General features: G+C 41.2%; 1 protein-coding gene across 2 annotated transcripts in view; it reads left to right on the plus strand.

The window, feature by feature from the left end:
- chchd3a (coiled-coil-helix-coiled-coil-helix domain containing 3a) overlaps positions 1–19,207 on the plus strand; it is a 91,958-nt gene that overhangs the window by 68,435 nt on the left and 4,316 nt on the right. For both annotated transcript variants that reach the window (XM_059325743.1, XM_059325744.1), the window contains 2 exons: positions 3,437–3,507; positions 17,855–17,990. In XM_059325743.1, coding sequence (XP_059181726.1) covers positions 3,437–3,507; positions 17,855–17,990 — 207 coding nt within the window. The remainder of the gene's footprint in view (positions 1–3,436; positions 3,508–17,854; positions 17,991–19,207) is intronic.

A 19,207-nucleotide genomic window follows, 5' to 3' on the forward strand; every position in this document is an offset into this window, starting at 1 on the left:
GAAAAAAGGGGTGCTTGTAGCTTCACATTTCTGTTTACCCACTGACAAAGAATTGCTTGGCAGCAATCAAAAACATCTTTCTGTAAGATTTTAAAGAATGTTGTGTTTTGCAGCTCCTAAAAAGATTTGATTTTAGTCGAGGGAGGAATCTTTTCAACCAAACTGAGCATACAGAGTCTTTCCCCTCTGGGCGAACAAAAGGTCAGGGCTACTCTCTAAATCAGTTGGGGCAACAGCAGGAAATCAGAGTTGACACCACTCAGTAATCACACAAAGTTCACTCCTTTCTTCTCTCTCTGGAGTGTGTGATTTTTTCCCCCCTGTATGTCATTGTTTATATCTGGCCACCAGGATATGTGTAGAGGCTTTTGGCAGCATGTCCACTCATGCTGTGTGTGTTAGTACCTTGTGCGTGTATGTGTCAGCATGAACACATGTGCATTGTTTGTGTGTGCGTATTGTAAGTGGTCTTACAATCATTGTCACACATAGCCTTTTGTCCTCCCATGTGGATTAGTGTGCTGATTAGTGCCAGCTCTGCCATTTAGGCAGGTATTATTACCTTATACTTAGTATTCTAGACAGAGACCCCAATCCGGCTCTTTCTGACTCTCTCTTTCTCTTCCAATGGCTCAATCTCGGCACCCAAGAGAAGTCTTATTCTTGCCTCTTTAGCAGCCCCAAAAATCTCTTTTTAGTCTTTTTATCTGTGAATAAGCTTCTCTTTTAAATCCCTTTCCTTAGCTCTTGACAGTTTCTTTGTCTACATTGAAAAAACACTTGATTCAAGGCCAAGAGGGCGCAGATACAACAGGAGCTTACAAGTTAACTCTTAAACTTTGGGCATACTTCACTGTTCTGTTTTACATACAAACTAGTGTCTGCCGGAGGGACAACTGCAGTGGGTCGGTATAGCATTAAGACCTCTTTTTGTTTTATCCATTTGATGCAGGATCTTTGTCAAATTCATCCCCGAGCATGTATATTCGACATGTAAGGAGCGTTTCTTGGAGTTCATAGCTTGATGATTACTCATGGGACATATGACTCCAGATAGGCATAAATCATTTCCAATCAATAAAATATGACACACGTGGACTTGAAACATCTCGAGAGTGATCAAATGAACCAAATGTATCTAATGAATTCGTCATACTTGTTTCAGTTCTATACATAATAATAATAATAATAATAATAATAATAATAATAATACATTAAATTTATATAGCGCTGTTAAAGGTACTCAAAGTCGCTTAACATGACAGGAAATTAGACACACACAAACACAAAATACAGAAGAAAACAACTAAACAGAGATGAGAGATTATGAGTTCAGGTATTGTAAGCTATTTTGAAAAGGTGGGTTTTGAGTTATACAAATACAATATATGCATATAGATAGAGATCTGCCAATCTAAAAATCTTTTTTTGCGTTCTTGCGAGCAGTACTGTATTGATTGAAAATATGATTTCTAAATTATGTCTGTAACTCTACAGAATGTGAACGAGTAAAGGACTGAATCCACTGCAAACCCTCAGTGTTCATCCAAATGAAGAGGACTCGAATCTGTATGAGATCTTTTGTCAGCGTTGTCATGTCCCATCTTCTTTTAGCTCTACAACACACGCCTATTGATCTTTTCAGCAGCGCAGTTCATTCCTATTGATCTTTTCTGAACTATGATGAATGTCTTCCCTGCTGGAAGGTTAAGTCGGGGCAGATGGGCTTACATTTGTCACATTTCTAGTGAATCTGTAATTTATGCAAGATGATTAAGTGTCTGGTTTCCAGTGAATGCAATGTTAGCTGGTCACTGATTCTTTGTGCCTTTTGCACTTGAAATTTTCAGCAAAGGCTCAACAATAACCTTATGCAAAGACATATGCAGCTTGAGGATAATTAAGTATTCCTCTTTTAACAACGCATAGATAGAGTAGACAAAAGTTTTAGAATTCTATTGTTTAGCCTGAGAAGTCGTCAGCTAAAAGTAAAAGTTAAAACTTCTCTAGAACGAACATAAAAGACCAACAAAAGCCTTTTCATTCTGAATTTTTTTGTAAACCTTGAAAAGGTATGCTTATGCTTTAGGCTTATCACAGTCTGAGAGATCTTTAACAGAGCACTACATCATGACATACTTTCAATCTCGGTTGCCGAGTTTTGTCGATATCGGCCATAGAGATGTCTGATATGTTGAATATAATGACACCAAATGGCGCTGGACTTTGTGTGCTCAAAAAATACATCAAAACTCAACAGCAATGTCTGTTTCCAGAAGTCATGACCCGGTTCCTCAAGAAAATCTACAGACCTTGTTGGGAGCATTGTCATGTAGGAAGTATACCAGAAAGAAAGTTGTTCCTACATGAACTACTAACAACATGATCTGTTAATTGTCTTGAATAACTGGGTCAAGATTTCTGGAAAGCCCGGTTGTTGCTGAGGTATTTTTTGATCACCACAAGCCGAGTGTGGTCTAGTTCCATTATATTCAAGAGAAGGCAGACATCTCTACGGCTGCTATCTCCTACACTCTGCAACTCACGCCAGAGCAAACTAGATGGATAAGCAGAACTACAGGTAAGAGGAAAAACATGTATTGTTGATTTTGGGGTCAACGGTTCCTCCAAAGTGGAATCCACTAGGAAGGTACCAGCATTGGGAGACATTTGCCCCTCGATCGAAGCTCATACGACTCTCAATCAAGCCATCCATCACACTTTATAACCTCTCACCATTTGATCATAAATGTGCATAACAGCCACTGAGGGCTGACAAAACAGATCTTCCTGGAGTAGTATAAATGGGGGAAGGAGCCATGTTATATAGCTGTGTGTTTGAGGAGGTAATTCAGGTTGAGGGGTCCGGCTATGGGTTCATTTGCTATGGGTCACTGGGGGATTATGACCGGTGGTCTGCACGCTGTTGACTAGCGACCCTCTGACCTTACAGGATTGCTGCCTGTTATTACAGCGGTCGTTTGCGAGAGGATAAGCACAAACGCACACATAAGCACACAAATACCTATGATACACACACACACACACACACAAAGAGAGGCAAACACACACACAGCAGACTTCATATCTTCATACTTTCCCTCTTACAGCCTATATACATTACAGATCACACACTCTAGTTAAGGACAGTGAGCCCAACCGGTAATAGACCTGTGCCCTTAATATCCCTCTCCATAAAGTTTTAATGGAGTTTGAGTGATGGTAGATGAGGCTGTGGGTAGGACGATATCACATCTGAACTGTTACGAAGCGTCACTTTGCTGAAATGTTTCCTTTTGCCTAAATAGCTTCAACCTGAAAAGCAGGGCAGATGTGAATAAATTGGATGGACGTTTTTTTATTTTATATAAGAGATTACAATCACATTTTCATGCATTTATCTCACCCACTGGCTTTTCTCTCTGTCTCTTTGCAGAGCGCTCAGTTCTACAAGGTCACCACGGAGAACTACCACAAAGCTGCCGACCAAGTGAATGCCAAGTTCAAGTAAGTTTAGACGCAGTCAATCCAAAGTAGATCAAAGGCTTTATGGCTTTCTTCTTTTCTCTTTTTTTGTCATGCATAGCAGGTGTTGAATAGCTTCATGTTTATTATCTAAAATGATGCATTCATTAAAGATTAGAAGTCAATGTGGACCAGTGAATACACTATTGAATTATGCGCGCCACATTCTAACCTATGTCTTTCATTCAGAATCACATTAGCCCGGCCCATTAGCTGATGTTGATGATGTGGTTCACTGATAAGCCCGATCGCATGTTGATGATAGCTGACGGGGTTTCTTGTGCTCTGTTAGAAGAGTATCATTTTCTTTTTTCTTTAACTAGACATGCGTCAGATATGATTATCAAATAATTTGTAGCAGTTTTATAACATGGGCAGTGTTTCTCATATCAAGAAACAAAATATAAGATAACCTCTGTGCTGCAGAAAAGACAAAGAGTTTAAATAGTTTTGACTCCTTTTCCTTCGCTTATATTGCAAACCACTTCTCTTGTACTCCTCTTGGATTTTTGGCATCCGTTGTGATCCAAAGTGCATTACAGCACCATGTGTGAGTATATGGTGCTCACTTTAATAGTGCCACTCTACTATATGGTCACACAGCCACACCGTGTAGTAAAAAAAAGGGTAACCTCATTTAAATTATTACCTGAGGAGTCAAGCAGTCATGGACGTAGCACATCGCCGACACATATATGTAACTCAAGAAGTTTCAGAATCCCTCCCCATCCGTGTTCCATCTGTCTTCTTAATAGGAGGCCATTAGGCTCCATAGTAATGTAGGAAAAGTGGATGAGGAGCCTGTAGGAGGTGGGGCAAGAATTGGCCCTGGCTCTGAGCTCTCCTCCAGGGAGGCTAGGCTAATTGTGTTAGCTTGTCATTAGCCAGCGCTAACACTGGGATCATTGTCTCTCTCAGAAATGCTGGAAACTGATTAGCCTAGCCCACCGGGGGTTTAGCGCTAGACTCGTGGAAGCCGGAGCTGAGACTTCCCAAATTACATTAAAGAAAAAAAAAAAACCCAGCGGAATAACATTAGTGCCAAATGACAGTGCTAACTGCAAGCGAACGTTAAGTTAACGTGCGGGCAGTCATGTGACACAGGCCTTTGCATGAAGAGCAGTGATTGGCTGATTGGATTACAGGAGGTGCATTAGCAGGGTTGTGACTGGATTACAATTGTGGAAAGGTAAAGGAGGGGGGTTGGGGTGTCTGCGCGTGTGTGTATGTGTGCTAATGAAATGGCGGGAAGGTCTGGTGTTACAAGACAGAGGCAGGGATGCATTGAGGGGATCAGAGCTGAGGGTTAATTGGATTTAACAGGGCGTGTTTGGCCCGTCTTTGTTTACGTGTGTGAGTTCATGTGTGATGGTTTATGTTTGTATGCACTCGTATGTGAACATCTTTTGTGAACATAATGTGTGTGCTGTTCCTCAAAGCTCTCTCTCTCTCCCTCTCTCTCTTATTATGACAGAGACCCCACAGAGATAAGATGCTATCTGTGGCCTCTGCTGAATAATAACAGAAAAAATATTTTTTTTGTCTCACATAGGCTTTTGATTTCCTCAAAGTTGAAAATGTCCCCCAGAGATTAAAAAAAAAAAAAGGGAAAAGAAAAGCCGGGGTCTTATCCATACTTGATAGAATTACCATTTGATATGTTAATGTTAGGATGTTATAAAGTGCGAGAGATGACATCTTTCTTATTAGAATGTCTTCATTTCCCTGCTGTAGCTCATGTCGGTGCCACTGTAAAGAGAGTGATAGTACTCCCGGGATTGATTAGTGTTACGGCTTATATTAGGTTTATCATAGTGGAAAAGAGTATGTGTGGGACCAAAGGAGGCAGTCTGTCAAGGGGTTATAACACCTGTATATTTGGGAGTTTTAATCCGGCTTGCGTAGTGGTTTGTGTTTGTCATATGCTGTCAGATCTTATGGGTTTTTCCTTAGGACCGAACCTTTATTACTTTGTGACGTTCAGATCAGAAAAATCAGGTCTCAAGAGTGGACGGGAGGAATGCATAGCTATGAGCTGCACCTGCTGTTATGTCAGCTCATAAGGCTGATGCTCTGTAATAGTCAACATGGGAAATAATTAATCTGATCTGAAACAGGATCAGGAGAACAAGTGATTGGATTGGGACCAGACATTCTTGATAGAAAAAAAAAACAATTCAGCTGAATTATGCTGAAATGGATATTTCACTCCTGTGTCATTCTCTTGAATGCCTCTGCCTTGTTTCAGTAATAGTCTTGCCTTAATGGGTGACCTTCGTTTCATTATGGTTTGTGATATACACAAGTCAACCATATAGTTTACAAATAGGCTTCAGCAAGTAGCCATATACGTTACATTCATCACAGTGGTACAGTACAGTGCGGTTATTTTCCTCGGTGATGTTGAAAGAAATAAATGAAAGTGTGAGAGGTAGGTACTCAAGGGAGCGCAGGGTGTGTGTGTGTGTTTATGTGTGTGTGTGTGTGTGTAGTTGTTTGCGTGCATGTGCAGTACAGCTGTTCCCTGCCGTTCTCCTGCAGTATTCCCGCCAGAGTTTTCTGAGAATGATGGAGCTCTCCCAACCGGAACGCTACTGCATCACTGTGACCTCATTACATCCACAACACACACACACACACACACACACACACACACTACATTCTTTCACACTTTATTACAACTATAGTTCTCTTAGCCAGAGCTATACTAAAGAGAAAATATATTCATCTCATTTCAATGTTACACTTCAAAAAGTAAACATTATTCCTTAGATTTTTTTATTCAATAATATTATATCCATGGGAACCTCACAAATTTGCAGAGCTCATGACTTGGCCCCCATTTATCTCACAGGGGGTTTGATACAATGACTCGCATTGACAATTTCTCACCTAAAATGTTTTCGGAACCACATTTTAGCAAATTGTTGGGCTGTAATTTGAAAAAGCTTGCAACCAAGTCGCCATTTTTTTCCTACCTGAAAATGAACCAAGCACTGTCCCAACTTGCAACTCTTGTTTAGCGCTACATCACACATTTGTTGCAGGTCTCTTAGAAATTGAAAATGAGCCGAGAGGTTCCTGACTAACATGCATTTGCGGACTAGTCTGGCAATGCCTTCCTAACAAAATTATGGACGCATGAACAATAGAATCTGAATTGAGGATGATCAAAGACTGCACAAACTGTAAAAAGGCCCCTTTTAGTGTCTGAAAGTGTTGCCATGAATCATATACCCCAGGGCATCAACCGGCTCTGAAAGGCATTCTGTGTACAGCTCTTCCACATATACGTAAATATACACAACATGTAACAGATAATGTAATCACACAGTAACTTAGACACACGCATACATATACGACCAAAGCTTTTATTCACTTTCCCTGTGACAACGACTGTAGATAAGAGTTCCCAGTTGCCTGTGGAAAGGAGACTATCTCTCCCTGCACCTGATTTATATCCTGTCACTTTCACCACTAGTTGTTTATCCAAGTCTGATGCATTATCACACTGTCCAGCACTGAATGTGCGACCTTTACTGCACCATACGTATGTAAGAGTGCACATGTGTGTATGTGAGGATGAATGAATTAGAGTGCGCTCACATATCGGCGCATGGACATCTGCGTGTGCGCGGGCAGTGTCTCGACGGGGCCGCGGTGACCCAATAGGGCTTTAGCTTGAAATGCAAGCTGACAGGCATGGTGGAAAATGATAGATGTGAGATTATGCGAAAAGATGGAATAGGGGAATGAAAGAACAGTGGCGTGGTCCTAAACCTCCTGTCAGTGCTAACCTTTGGAGGGCTTTGGGCTTCTTTGTTGAGCCTGGTCACTCTGTTTGTCCAGGGTCCCCGTAGGATTGAGACGGGATGGGGACGTCTTATATTGGCGAATGGGAGGGTCTGACAAGCCTCTGTAATGCTGAAGGATTGAGACCATCATCTCTTATGTCTCCCTTCTAAAGTCTCAAAAACTTGGATTTCTTTTTAGCTTTCAGCCTTGATGGTGACATTTGTGATAAGATCATAAAAGGCGGTGTATTTTCACACTTTTGTGTTTGTCACTGAGAGTGCATGTGTGTGTCTGAGCCAAACATTTTTCAGTTCCCCCCCTATATCGTCGTCCATGGAGAAGAAATTCTCATTTTAGTCTTGTCACTTCACTGTCACTCCTCTCCACCCTCAGGCTACATGCTCACTCCCTTTGTCTGTTGTTTATTTTTTCACTCTTTTGAATAAATCTTTTTTTAATTTAATCCAGTCGGCAATAACAGCAGCCGGAGTCCTCGTTTCGTCTCTCCGCACACGTACGCAAAGGTGGAATGAGGAGGCGTGGAGCAAAACTTGTTGAATGTAAATGGCTCGTTGTTTTTCCTTCATAACACCGGTGTGCTGTACTGCCTCGGTCAAAAGACCACACCTGTCTATCTTCTCCTCTATATATGTGGCAGAAGGTATTTTGTCTCTCTTTCAGCCCCTTATAACCATAAACATTTTGCATTTAAACAACTTAAACATCTTATCTTATCCACACTAACACATCGCCCAAAAACTTTTTACATTTCAGAGATTTCTGCAAGGATTGCATTTTTTAGTTATTGGATGGCAACCAATTTCTGTTCTGGGAATTGCTCAGAAACCCCCTTATTGTTATCTCATACCTAGAAACCCATATATCCACTAAATGCTCTAGGTCTCTAGTTTGTGTTTGTAAAGTTTTATGAGGCTGTGATTATCTTCACAACAGGTCACAACAGGTATTTTATACAGTGAGGTTTAGTTTTAGAAACTACAATAAAGTGGCTACGACACTAACATCATCAAACATGGATACATTTGGGCTCATTAGATCCGAAGGAATCCACAGCTTTCCAGTCATACCCAACCTGTGCAATTTCAAGACTGTTTAGGGACCCCTGTATGCAGAAATATTTAAATAAACCATCTTTAGACTAGGCAAAACTACCACATTTATACTGCATGAGAGATAAATGTTGTTGTTTTTTTACCCAAACTGCATGGTATTTAAATAAAGTTGGCATGTCTGTAAGGCGGAGTCTTGTGGGTAACCATAGAACCCATTTTCATGAAGATATCTGAGGTGAAAATGGGTGCATGAGCGTTATTTAGCCTCCTCCCTGACAAGCAAGATATGGTTGGTACTGCACCAATGGATGCCTTAGGCCATCTAGTAATGTGATACCAATCTCTTTACTCGAGCTTTAAAACTGAGTCTGTTACAGCTTCTGAAAGGCAATAATGTTGGCTGAGGATGTAGCCTTTCTCATGGAGTTTAAGAGATTAAGTTCCTACTTTTTTAATTAAAAAAAAAACCATGTCATTGCCAAATTAATTCTGTTTGGTTTTATTACAATAAACACTAACACTATGGCCAGGTTTATTTTCAATAATGTAACAAGACCACATTTCCCTATTTTTCTACAAAAAAGCTTCTTGTCATGAAGGCGGTGGGTGCAAAATAAGGAATTCCCCTGCAGCTTAATGCAATGCAACACATAGCCCTGCAACAAAGCATTGTAGGACTATTGCACTGTGCATTTTTTTAATCTTTCTATTACTGAAGAGGATAAATACACTGGAGAAAATCCAGCAGGTTTTCCTGCTAAATCCACTGTGCTGCTAAAAAAATGTAAATAAGGCATCAAGGCATTCCATTTTCTTGGCAGTGCTCCTGTTTGTTTAAGGGAATAACACTGATGTCCCAAAATTAATAAAGCAATGATTTATTGATGTTTAATTGCGCCAAGAAGCACTTTTAATTACTAAAAATGACAGAAAGTCATTTAGAGGGAAAGTTATTGCAGAGCACTTCAGCTGTAGTGGTAGAGATGTTTTTATCTGAAGTTGTTGTCGGCGAGGCAGGACACACTGAGCGGCGCTTTGACCCCTCTGTCAGGTGAGGGCGAACCGCAATTCCGTAGCTAGGCAACCGGGTGCAGGGACAAGATGGTGGTCAGCTGAGGAGACAGAAGTCAATAACTGCTTTAAAAGCTCTTCTTTCAGGACTTAAGAGCTTCGCTGTGCCGGCTGTAAAAAGCACACACAATTCCGGGCACCTGCGTGGGCGCACACACAAACACCCGCTGCACATACACACATTTTAGCGGCTGATTTAGTGACTTTGCTGCATTGGAAGTGGTCAGGAAACCCACTCATGGCTTTTATTGCTTTTCTGTATTTCTTTTTTTTCATATAGTGAACTGCACAGTGGCATGAATGATGGAGTAGAAAAGAAATGACATGATAGCATTTCTTATATGCTAAAAATGTGCACATACGTGAGCACTGCCACTGTCTGTTTTGGATAAATTGTATCATTTAAAAGTTCTTTTCACAAATAAAGACCACTGAGTTGGTGGAAATTTTTCAGCTGCATGTTTCAATACATGTTCTTCTTTTTCTCTCTGAGGCCAGAGAACAGTGAGTGTGTGTAAAGAGGGGTCAGAAAGGACATGCACTCCCTTTCTCTTTCCTCTTACCCACTCATCCTTCTTTGTCTCCCTCTCTGCTCACTTAGGAACTGTGTTTTCTGTCTTAATTTAAATCTCTCATTCTTACTCCCTCTTTGTTATCTTCTGCTTTAGCCTCGCTCGCTCAGTCACATACACACTCTCTCTGTCTTCATTCTTTGGCAGTATTTTATCCCTTATGCTTTTCTTGATTCTCTCTCTTTCCGTCCCTCCCTCTCTCTCTCTCTCTTTCATTCAATCTCTTATCCATGCTGATGGATTTCACTGCAGGGGGTCACTCAGGTCTGCTTTTAAAAAGCAGCGTGAGCGAAATGTGTGTCATTTTTCTCCTTAACTGGATCATTTGTATTTATTTACCCCCCTCGGTACTGACGCCTGCCTTAACTAGAGAGAACATGAGGGCTTTTTAAGGGGGAACCGGCACCCACCCCTTAACCCTATTAACCCCTAAGTGGACCCAAATGATGATAAATAGAGAATGTGGTGATTGGGAACTCAATCTGTCAGCCGGCGAGGGTAATCCATACTGTCGATGGAGCTACAGTAAGTGTTGTGTATGCGCGTGGGCGAAAGAACAAGTTGGAGGTGGAGGGAGATGAATCCTGTGTGAGAACATGTGTGAAATCTGACCATATCAGACCATCAAATGGCTTCCACCTGTTTTTGTCAAGTGCTTTTTAATCATAATAGAGTAAAAAAGTGCTTTATTAAAGTCATTTGATGGCAAATGGTTTCTTCCTGAATGGCGTTGCTTTTCAAAAAAGGAAATCCCATTAAAAAGAGAAAAGCAGCAACTCTCCAGAATCTACTGTAACAGCTTCTGCGCAAAGAATATTTGTTTAGTGTCAAAGATGCCTTCATCTTTGACAAAAGCTCATGTGTCAATAACACAAAAGATTGTCCCGTACCAAAAGCCGGTGGCAGATATCTGGTCGAGTGGTAATTAGGGCTAGGGATCAAAAACCCCAGTACTAAGTAATATCATAATTCTCCAGTCAAAAAATACCTCCATTGAATATCTTTGTACCCAGACCTAAATGGCTATTTGTATGGTTTTACTCCCAGCCAGTAATCTTGATTTGATATGACAGAATGTATAATCGTCCCACTACCAAAGCACCTTAAACTCATTCAGTCTGTGGTGTGGTGAAGTTCAGTGCAGTGTACATGTGTTTGACTGAATTTGCAGTTCAGTGTGTCAAGATACCACTTAAACATTGGAAAGTGTGGCTAGAGTAAACGCCTGAGGTGTCTGTTTAAAATAAATGCAGTGGTGGTGCAACATTTAAGAAGTGGTTAATGATCATCAGGAGCAGTCAAAAAACAACCAAACTGCTCGTTTAATTAAAAAAGGAAACTGTAAAATTTAAGTTTGAGTTTAAAAGTGTGGTTTGTGTATTTGCACCTAACCTTCCAATACTGTCTCAGCACTAGTTTTGAAAGTTTTCAAATGACATAGTGGCTTAGTGTGGAAAAACACAATCTCCTACCTAGCAATGATGGAAACAAACTCACTTTTACTCATCTTATGGTGATTTTTTTTGCTGGTTGTCACGACATTACATATTTATTATTGCTCATCCGCTGCTTGCTATGTTAGTATGGCAGAGAAAGAAGGCAAGTGAAAAGTTTTACAACACTCCTCTGCAGTCACTTGTTTGCAATCAATAATTCTTTTTGCAGGGGACAGTTGCTATCCAGGGAATGGACAACGTCTGTTTGTCTGGACGCCCGCACGTCCCTCTGGGCACTCCTCGGTGTATCAGTGTGTCTTTGCCTTCGTTCGGAGTTATAATGTGTCTCAAATTATGACAGATGAACGTACATGTTTCCAGATGTGTCTCGCACTTTGTCCAACTATCGAAGCATGTTGTAGCCTTAACAGAGATCTATGAATGTCATTTCATTGCGCTCGCTCTACATTGTTGCAGCAGATGGTAGTCATGGTCAATATATGTTGGTTTGAAAAATGTACTGACACTGTTCCTCGCTCAGTCTATTGGCATAACACATGCATATTGTATGAAAATCCCAACATCGATCTCAATGCGTCCCCCAGCTTGCAGTCAATATGTTCTTTGAAGAATGTAGCCGTAGCTATAAATCGGAATATGTCCCCCTCTATGGAAATGTGCTGACTGGTGCAGCAGAGGGGGGGGGGGCTTTAAAGAAGGGATTGTATTAAATGATATAGGGACACCTTGAGGAGGGAGACAGACAGTGAGAGGGAGGGAGCAGGTAATCTGTTCTGCCTTATTACATGTTAAATGGGACACATTCACCCTCTCATATCATTTCTGCCCCTCCTCTCAACCTCGTTTTCTGTTCTCTCCTAAAGGAAAACTTTACAGAGGAAGTGAGCACAGAGCTGCAGGAGTGTTTTGTGGAGGGTCTTCTTCTGCTTCCCCTATATCTCTCTCCATTCCATTCTTCGTTTCTCAGTGAAGTGCCTCCCTCCTAGTCTCTTTCCCTCCCTCCCTTCCTTCGTTTTGTTATTTACGACACAGTGCAGAGAGACTGTAATGTAGATATCTAAACCAACCTTATCAAAGCAATAGGGACCTGCTTGGAGTGTGTATATGTGTGTGGTGGGGGCGGGGTGGATAAGGTGTTTTTATAGAGACCTTTACTGCTACTGATGGCACAAGGCGAGACCCTATATGACTGTTTAGATTTACTGTCTCTGGGGTACAGGGGTGCAGCGCACACACACACACACACACACACACACACACACACACATATAGTGCAAATAATAACCAACTGTATCTGGCTAGATGTCTCTATGTATTTCAGTGTCTTCCACCACATACAGTTTTATTAAATATCCTGTGGACCTCTTGGGGTTTAGGGATGGAACAAAGGGACGATAGAGATGGTATAAAAAAAAAGAGAGAGAGAGAAATAGAAGGGGTGAGGGGCATTTATTGGCAATGGCTGCCTTTATAACCTGTAGAATAATCTATACGAGAGCAGCAGTGTCACCAAGAGGGCTTATATCCTTATATTGGGTCACAAGATTAATCTACAGGGGTCGGGAAATAAGAAAAAAAACATGGCTCTGCTGCAATAGAATTCAGTATTTCAGACTTTTTCCTGTTTAATTCTCCATGGTTTCACAACCTCAAGCCTCGAAAAATGACTCAAATTAAAATTAAGTCTGAGAAGGAAAATCGTTATTCATGGACATGCACCCTTTGATAAGTAAACATTGCTTCATGAAAAAGGGGTCAGAAGCAGAAGAGTTTGGTAACCACTGGCCAATGCAAAGTGCACTATGTCTTCTTTTACTGAAGTCAGACCCAAATACATCACAACTTGTTAACCAAAACCTAAAATCAACATTCAAACCAAACCGAAAAAAAAAGAGTATCAAAATGCCTCTGGCTTTCTTTTGGCTTCTTCAATTCCAGTAAATCATTTAAACATGGCTCTAAAAGAGGTTTGGGAATACGATACAGTTTTAATGTTTATGAATGCCTTACTGCTCAGGTTACGTGGGAACTGGATGATTCATAGTTGTTTTTCAGTATATTTATAATTAGATGCTATGTTTCCCACAGTGGAAGAATCTCCTGCGTATCCACATTGCAGAATTTTACTCTTGAATAGATCTATCTTGCACTGAATTCAACCTAATATTTGTTTAGTTGTTTGTGCTGTTTAATATAGTGATATGTGGGGAGGTATTGTTGGTGTACACTGTAATTAAAAACAAGAATCAAATTCCCCCGAAGCTTGCCTAAAACAGAGCACACTAACCTAATAAGTAGGCTGAAAGAATTTGTTGATAACCTGAGGCAAAAACCTGACTTGAAAAACATAAATGACCAAATTCAAGTGTGCCATATGAGTATATTATTATTAGCACTGTTTTTCGAGCTAAAATGTGGATTAATTTCAACAACTAAAGGTAAAAAAAAATGGTAATACTATGGTTTATAGCAGGGGTCTCAAACTCGCGGCCCGCGGGCCAATTGCGGCCCTCCTGACGATATTTTGTGGCCCCCACCTTGATATGAAAGTTTAATGTGAGTTTTATTTGAATGACACTTTACCGTGTTGTGTGACGAAGGTCCCTTTAATTACTTTTTTGGGTAATTTTGTGTATTTTTTGGGTCATTTTGTGTCTTTTTAAAAATAATTTTGTGTCTTTTTGGTAATTCTGTGTCTTTTTTTGGTAATTTTGTGTATTTTTGGGGTAATTTTGTGTCTTTTTTAAAATAATTTTATGTATTTTTTGGTCATTTTGATACTGCCTCCAGCGGCCCCCAGGTAATTTGAGTTTGAGACCCCTGGTTTATAGCGTATTCATGGTCTGACTTGTCTGCCATTTTAGCATCTGCTCACCCTGCTGCATAGCACTACAGCAGTCATACTATAGTAAATGACACGAGGGTGCCTAATGTAAAACTGAGGAGGAGGGAGGGTTGTCATCTTTCCCTACCGGCTCTGTGGTTGTGGTTGGCTGCGGGAACTTAATGTTAATCTTAATGATAAATGATAGAGGATGCAGTGTGCCGCCACAGAGTGTGTGTGACAGTGTTATTGTCTCCATGATAAACTCTACCACTGTCTCAACCCCTTTCCCACAGAGAAAACCAGAGAGCAAGCAAAAATAGAAGTACCACTGTCTAGTTCCTCATCAAGAAATCCTCTTCATTTCTATCCACCCCCCTCACCCTCTTTCTCTCCCTCCCTTCCTCTGTCCTCCTTTCTCTCTTTCTCTCAAAGGCCATTACTGGTGATAAACACTGTGGTTTGTATCAGCAGGATGCACCTGGTATTAACGTGAACGCTTAAGAAAGTAATTAGTGGGTGTATGTGGCTCCTCTCGTCCCTGTAGATGCCCATAGGCGGTGTAATAAATGAGTGCCGGGATCCATAGGAATAGGATGGCAGCGATTTCTGCTAGCACTGCTGTCATCGTTCAATACCCTGACGCAGAGCAATGGCCTTGTCATGCCTCCTAGCAAATGACTGAATTTCTCCCCAATGGATCCACAAATGCAGAACCTACTCCACACCCAACAGCGTAATGTTCCAATCTGCGCTCAAAGTGATAAGAGCTACCGTGGAATCAACAAAGATTTAAAGAAATGGTTCCACATTTTGGGAGACATGCTTTGTTTTTGCATGATTTGTTTCCTTGCAGAGGGTTAGATGACAAGATTGATACCACTCTCATGTTTGTACAGTAAATACAGAGGGTACAACTGGCAAGCGGTTGGATTATTTATGGCTGTATATGGCTCATATAAAAGTAGATAAAGTCTCCTGAAGTTTCTTTAAACTTAATTCTTTCTATTGGCCAGCAGGGGGCGACTACACTTGGTGCAAAAAGAAGTTCAACAGAAGTCTGAGAAAATGACCCTTATTTGAATATTTATTTTATAAATCATGATCCCATTTAGAGTAAAATAGGCGATGCTGCATGGTACACTTTTGTTTGACATGTCACTTCCACAGTGATCTGTCAATCAGGATAGAGCCATAGCAATGCATATCCAAGGCACTGTTTACATTTAATCTTTGTTAGCATCGCCTCACATGGCGTACCAAGGAGCCAGGTGCGGTTAGGTTGCAGGTGTAAGTGGGCGTGCATAGAGTCCTTGGGTTCTCAGTCAGATCCACCGTCTGGTCCAATGATTGTCACTTCTGGCAAAAAAAACAGCCAAAATGCCAAACTTGAGGCTTTAAAATGGTAATCCACAAACCAATGAGTGACATCCCTGTGGCTACATCCTCTTCTTTTATACAGGCTACGATATGGCTGTGTCCAAAGGTGACAAAATGGGCCTCTAAAGATCACTAATTAACATGTTATATCTCAAGGAAGCCACTGTGCCCAGCCAAGCTTCCAGTCTTTGGCTAAGCTAAGCTAAGCTAACTGTCCCCTGGATGTAGCTTCATATTTACGAAGCGATATCAATCTTCTCATATAACTTTAGACAAGAAACACAATAGGCGTGTGTCCATTCATCTTTCAAATATTCCCCACTAACTTTAGATAAAATATTTGTTTCCCTGTTTGACCTCTGTGCATTGTTTTGGATGGAGAATGGTGAAGCGTATTGATTAATTAATCACACCAATGTTGGAGTTGTTGAAGGTGTGGAGAGCAGCTCTCCTGTTGGCACAAATTGTCACTGACCTGCACTTACAAGGACTATAGATTTTTCTGGCCTCCCTAACAAATATGACCATGTGGCGATGCACATATGTACACATTGCGCATACTGCACCAGCTTCCTGCTGCATTGCACTCTGGGTAATGACCCATGCGGCCAATCCCCTGCTTTGTATCCAACGGGGGGGTAATTTCTCACTCCAGGGGGCAAATCAAACATCTAATTCTGACTCCAGGGGCTCTGCTTCACCCCCAATATTCCTTTGAGATTTCAGGAGATGCTGACGGGCAAAATCTCTTTCTCTTTCACACCCATGCAAGCCGTTTAGTGAGGCAGATGGAGTGTCCTGAGCACTGGTGTGAATAAAACGATGACACCGCCATTAGCATAATAGCCCTAGCATGCACATGTGTCGTCATTATGGATTTTTATGGGGTGTGTGAAGAGACAGACAAAAGCAGTTAACGTCGGGCAAGGCACCAGCGCTGGTGGAACATCCCACTACTTAGATTGGCTAAACTTGCATACATCTAACATAAGATTCCCATTTAAATGCACTGAAGTTTAGCGTACCATCTACCATTAAAAGTGCTAGCATCTGGATCATACTAGCTAAGACCGCAGCACTAAAGCTGCAGCAAAGCTCAAGGACAGACTTGGGCGTGCTAAGCTAGTGATGTGTAGCCTATAACCAGACATATTTGCATTCACAGTCTACAACAACAACAACCTCCTAGTGGATGCTTAAAAGATTGAATTTGTCATTTAAGACCACTCCAAGGTGACAGCTACCCAGTTTGTAAATGGTTCACTCTCTCAGAGAGCAGTTGAATCAATGGATGGATTCACTACCTTCCAGTAATTGATCAATACTCTTCTCCATGAGGCCTTTTTAAAGTGTTTTTAACGGCAAGACACAATAACAGGGACTAATTCAAAGGTAGGCATGCTTAGATTGCCGGTAATTTTGACCCCATCATCATTATCATCATCACATTGTAACAACTGGGCCTCGTTGCTCATCTAGATTAAACCAATACCCTTTTCTTGTTTACTCTGCATTGCACATTGATTTGCCGAGTTAGCTTCTCTTCCATGCAGTCCCACAGCACTGATGAATCTCCCTTTCCAGGGGATGAAGCCATTGTTGGAAGCTTTATTTGACACCCCTTATTGTCCATTTTTTCGAAAACCCTCTGACCTTTTTGTCGATACGTTGTAATACACACATCGGCGTGGTATCCACTGCAGGCTGTGGAGGTTGCATAGACCTTTGACCTTTCTATCTAGCAGATACAGTAATGTTGATTCTTGCTTCAGGTGTTTTGGAGTGGAAGGACAGTAGCGATAGAAAAGGCTGCAGTGTAGCTCAGTCGGCTTTGACAATGCACAGGCTCTCTTTGGATAAATGACAATTGATTCATTTTCCAAACCAATAATATGTCTCTAGTCCTCTTCTCATGTTCTTGATTTCTATAGCTTATACCCATTCTTTCAACCACTCTGCAGTGTTCATCTTTACACATTTTCCTCCACTTTCTGTCCACCTTTTACTCTCACATTTATCGGTGCTTTTTTACCCTTCTACCCTTCCTCTTATCTCTAAGCCCATCACACTTTTTCTCCTGCCCCACCCTGCCCTCGATTTTAACACCATATTTTGCCCCGTTTTCACACAATTTCTCTCCCCTTCTCACCCCTGCAGGCGGTATGAGAGTTATCCTGTCTGTGCAGACCTGCAGGGCCGGATCCTCGCATGCTACAAGGAGAATGTTGGAAAAACCCTCAACTGCTCCAACATAGCAACCCTCTACCTTCAGTGTGTCAACAACTCTAAACAGGTATGTTTGTCATATCTCATTTCAACATCATTTAATACACTACACTGGCATCTTTTCCATATGCATGTCATGTTTTTGTGTTGTCCGTGCTTGTTAAGTGGAACAAATTAGCATTTCGTTGTGTGCAATTGTACTCTGTGCACAAAGCAAAACTTACAAACCCTCCAAAATGACGATTATTTTCCCTTTTGAAAAGAATAACAAGTATGCGGCTACTTGGACAGATGATATGTAAGTTGCAGCGCCTCCTAATCCTATAGTGTAGCTTTCAGTTGAATCGATGTGTGGATCACAAAGTAGCCCCATGTGTGTGTTAGCACCAGCATACGTCATTGGGCTCATAGATGTGTGTATGGTCCAGTTGAGCAGCCATTCCCTTTTAAATGTCTAAATGAATTAATGTAATACACACATACACATACACAGCAGCATCCATTTACATGTGCTGGCTCCTTGCTTTTAGACAAGACAATATAATTTCCACAGGGCAACTGGCGCCTGAATAAAGCTCGCTCTAAATAGCCAGTTTAAACCTTACGGCCTATTTCCATAATACCTGCTGACACAGGCGTTCCCCTGACTGTCTCTGTGTGTGTTTTAATGTAATAAGACCAGGAGAGTAGCCACTGCTAGTTGGATACCATTGTCCTCTCTGTGCTCTTTGCTTTCATTGCCAAGTGCAAATGTTTTTCCGCCCTCTGTCTCCCACAGTCACACTGTATGGTAATAGTAATGTCACTCAGGTTGATATTAACTTGATTCCCCCTCTCTCACTTTGCAATATGTAACATCACTTGGCCCCAAAAAGGCTCAATTTACATTCATAGAGCTTTTCTATTAGATTGTTTCCTACAATTGCATTGTTTTTTCCGGAAATGAGGGAAACTGGGTTTTGTGTCTCCCGCTCACTCTCGCGGGTATTAGTATTAGATCTAAAAGTCAGATGCAGGCAGATTTTTAAGCTATACATCATGTAAATTGCACAATGTTTTATTCATCTGGTGGATGTGTGTGCGCACAGCTACCTGTAGCCTCGTCAACATTCAGCATGGGTACGTTCATAGTCCGGATGCTGTTATGATCTTGTAAATTGTTTGGAAGCAAGCCTGAGACGATATGTTAATCCGCTTGTGTTTATCACCCTGCGGCAATCACGGCACACTCCTGTTCATCTGCGCTTATCTTTATAAGACTTGCTTTTAAAGTCATTAGGTGCA

Source organism: Centropristis striata, chromosome 22 (assembly GCF_030273125.1).
Source record: "Centropristis striata isolate RG_2023a ecotype Rhode Island chromosome 22, C.striata_1.0, whole genome shotgun sequence".
NCBI classification, from domain to species: Eukaryota; Metazoa; Chordata; class Actinopteri; order Perciformes; family Serranidae; genus Centropristis; species Centropristis striata.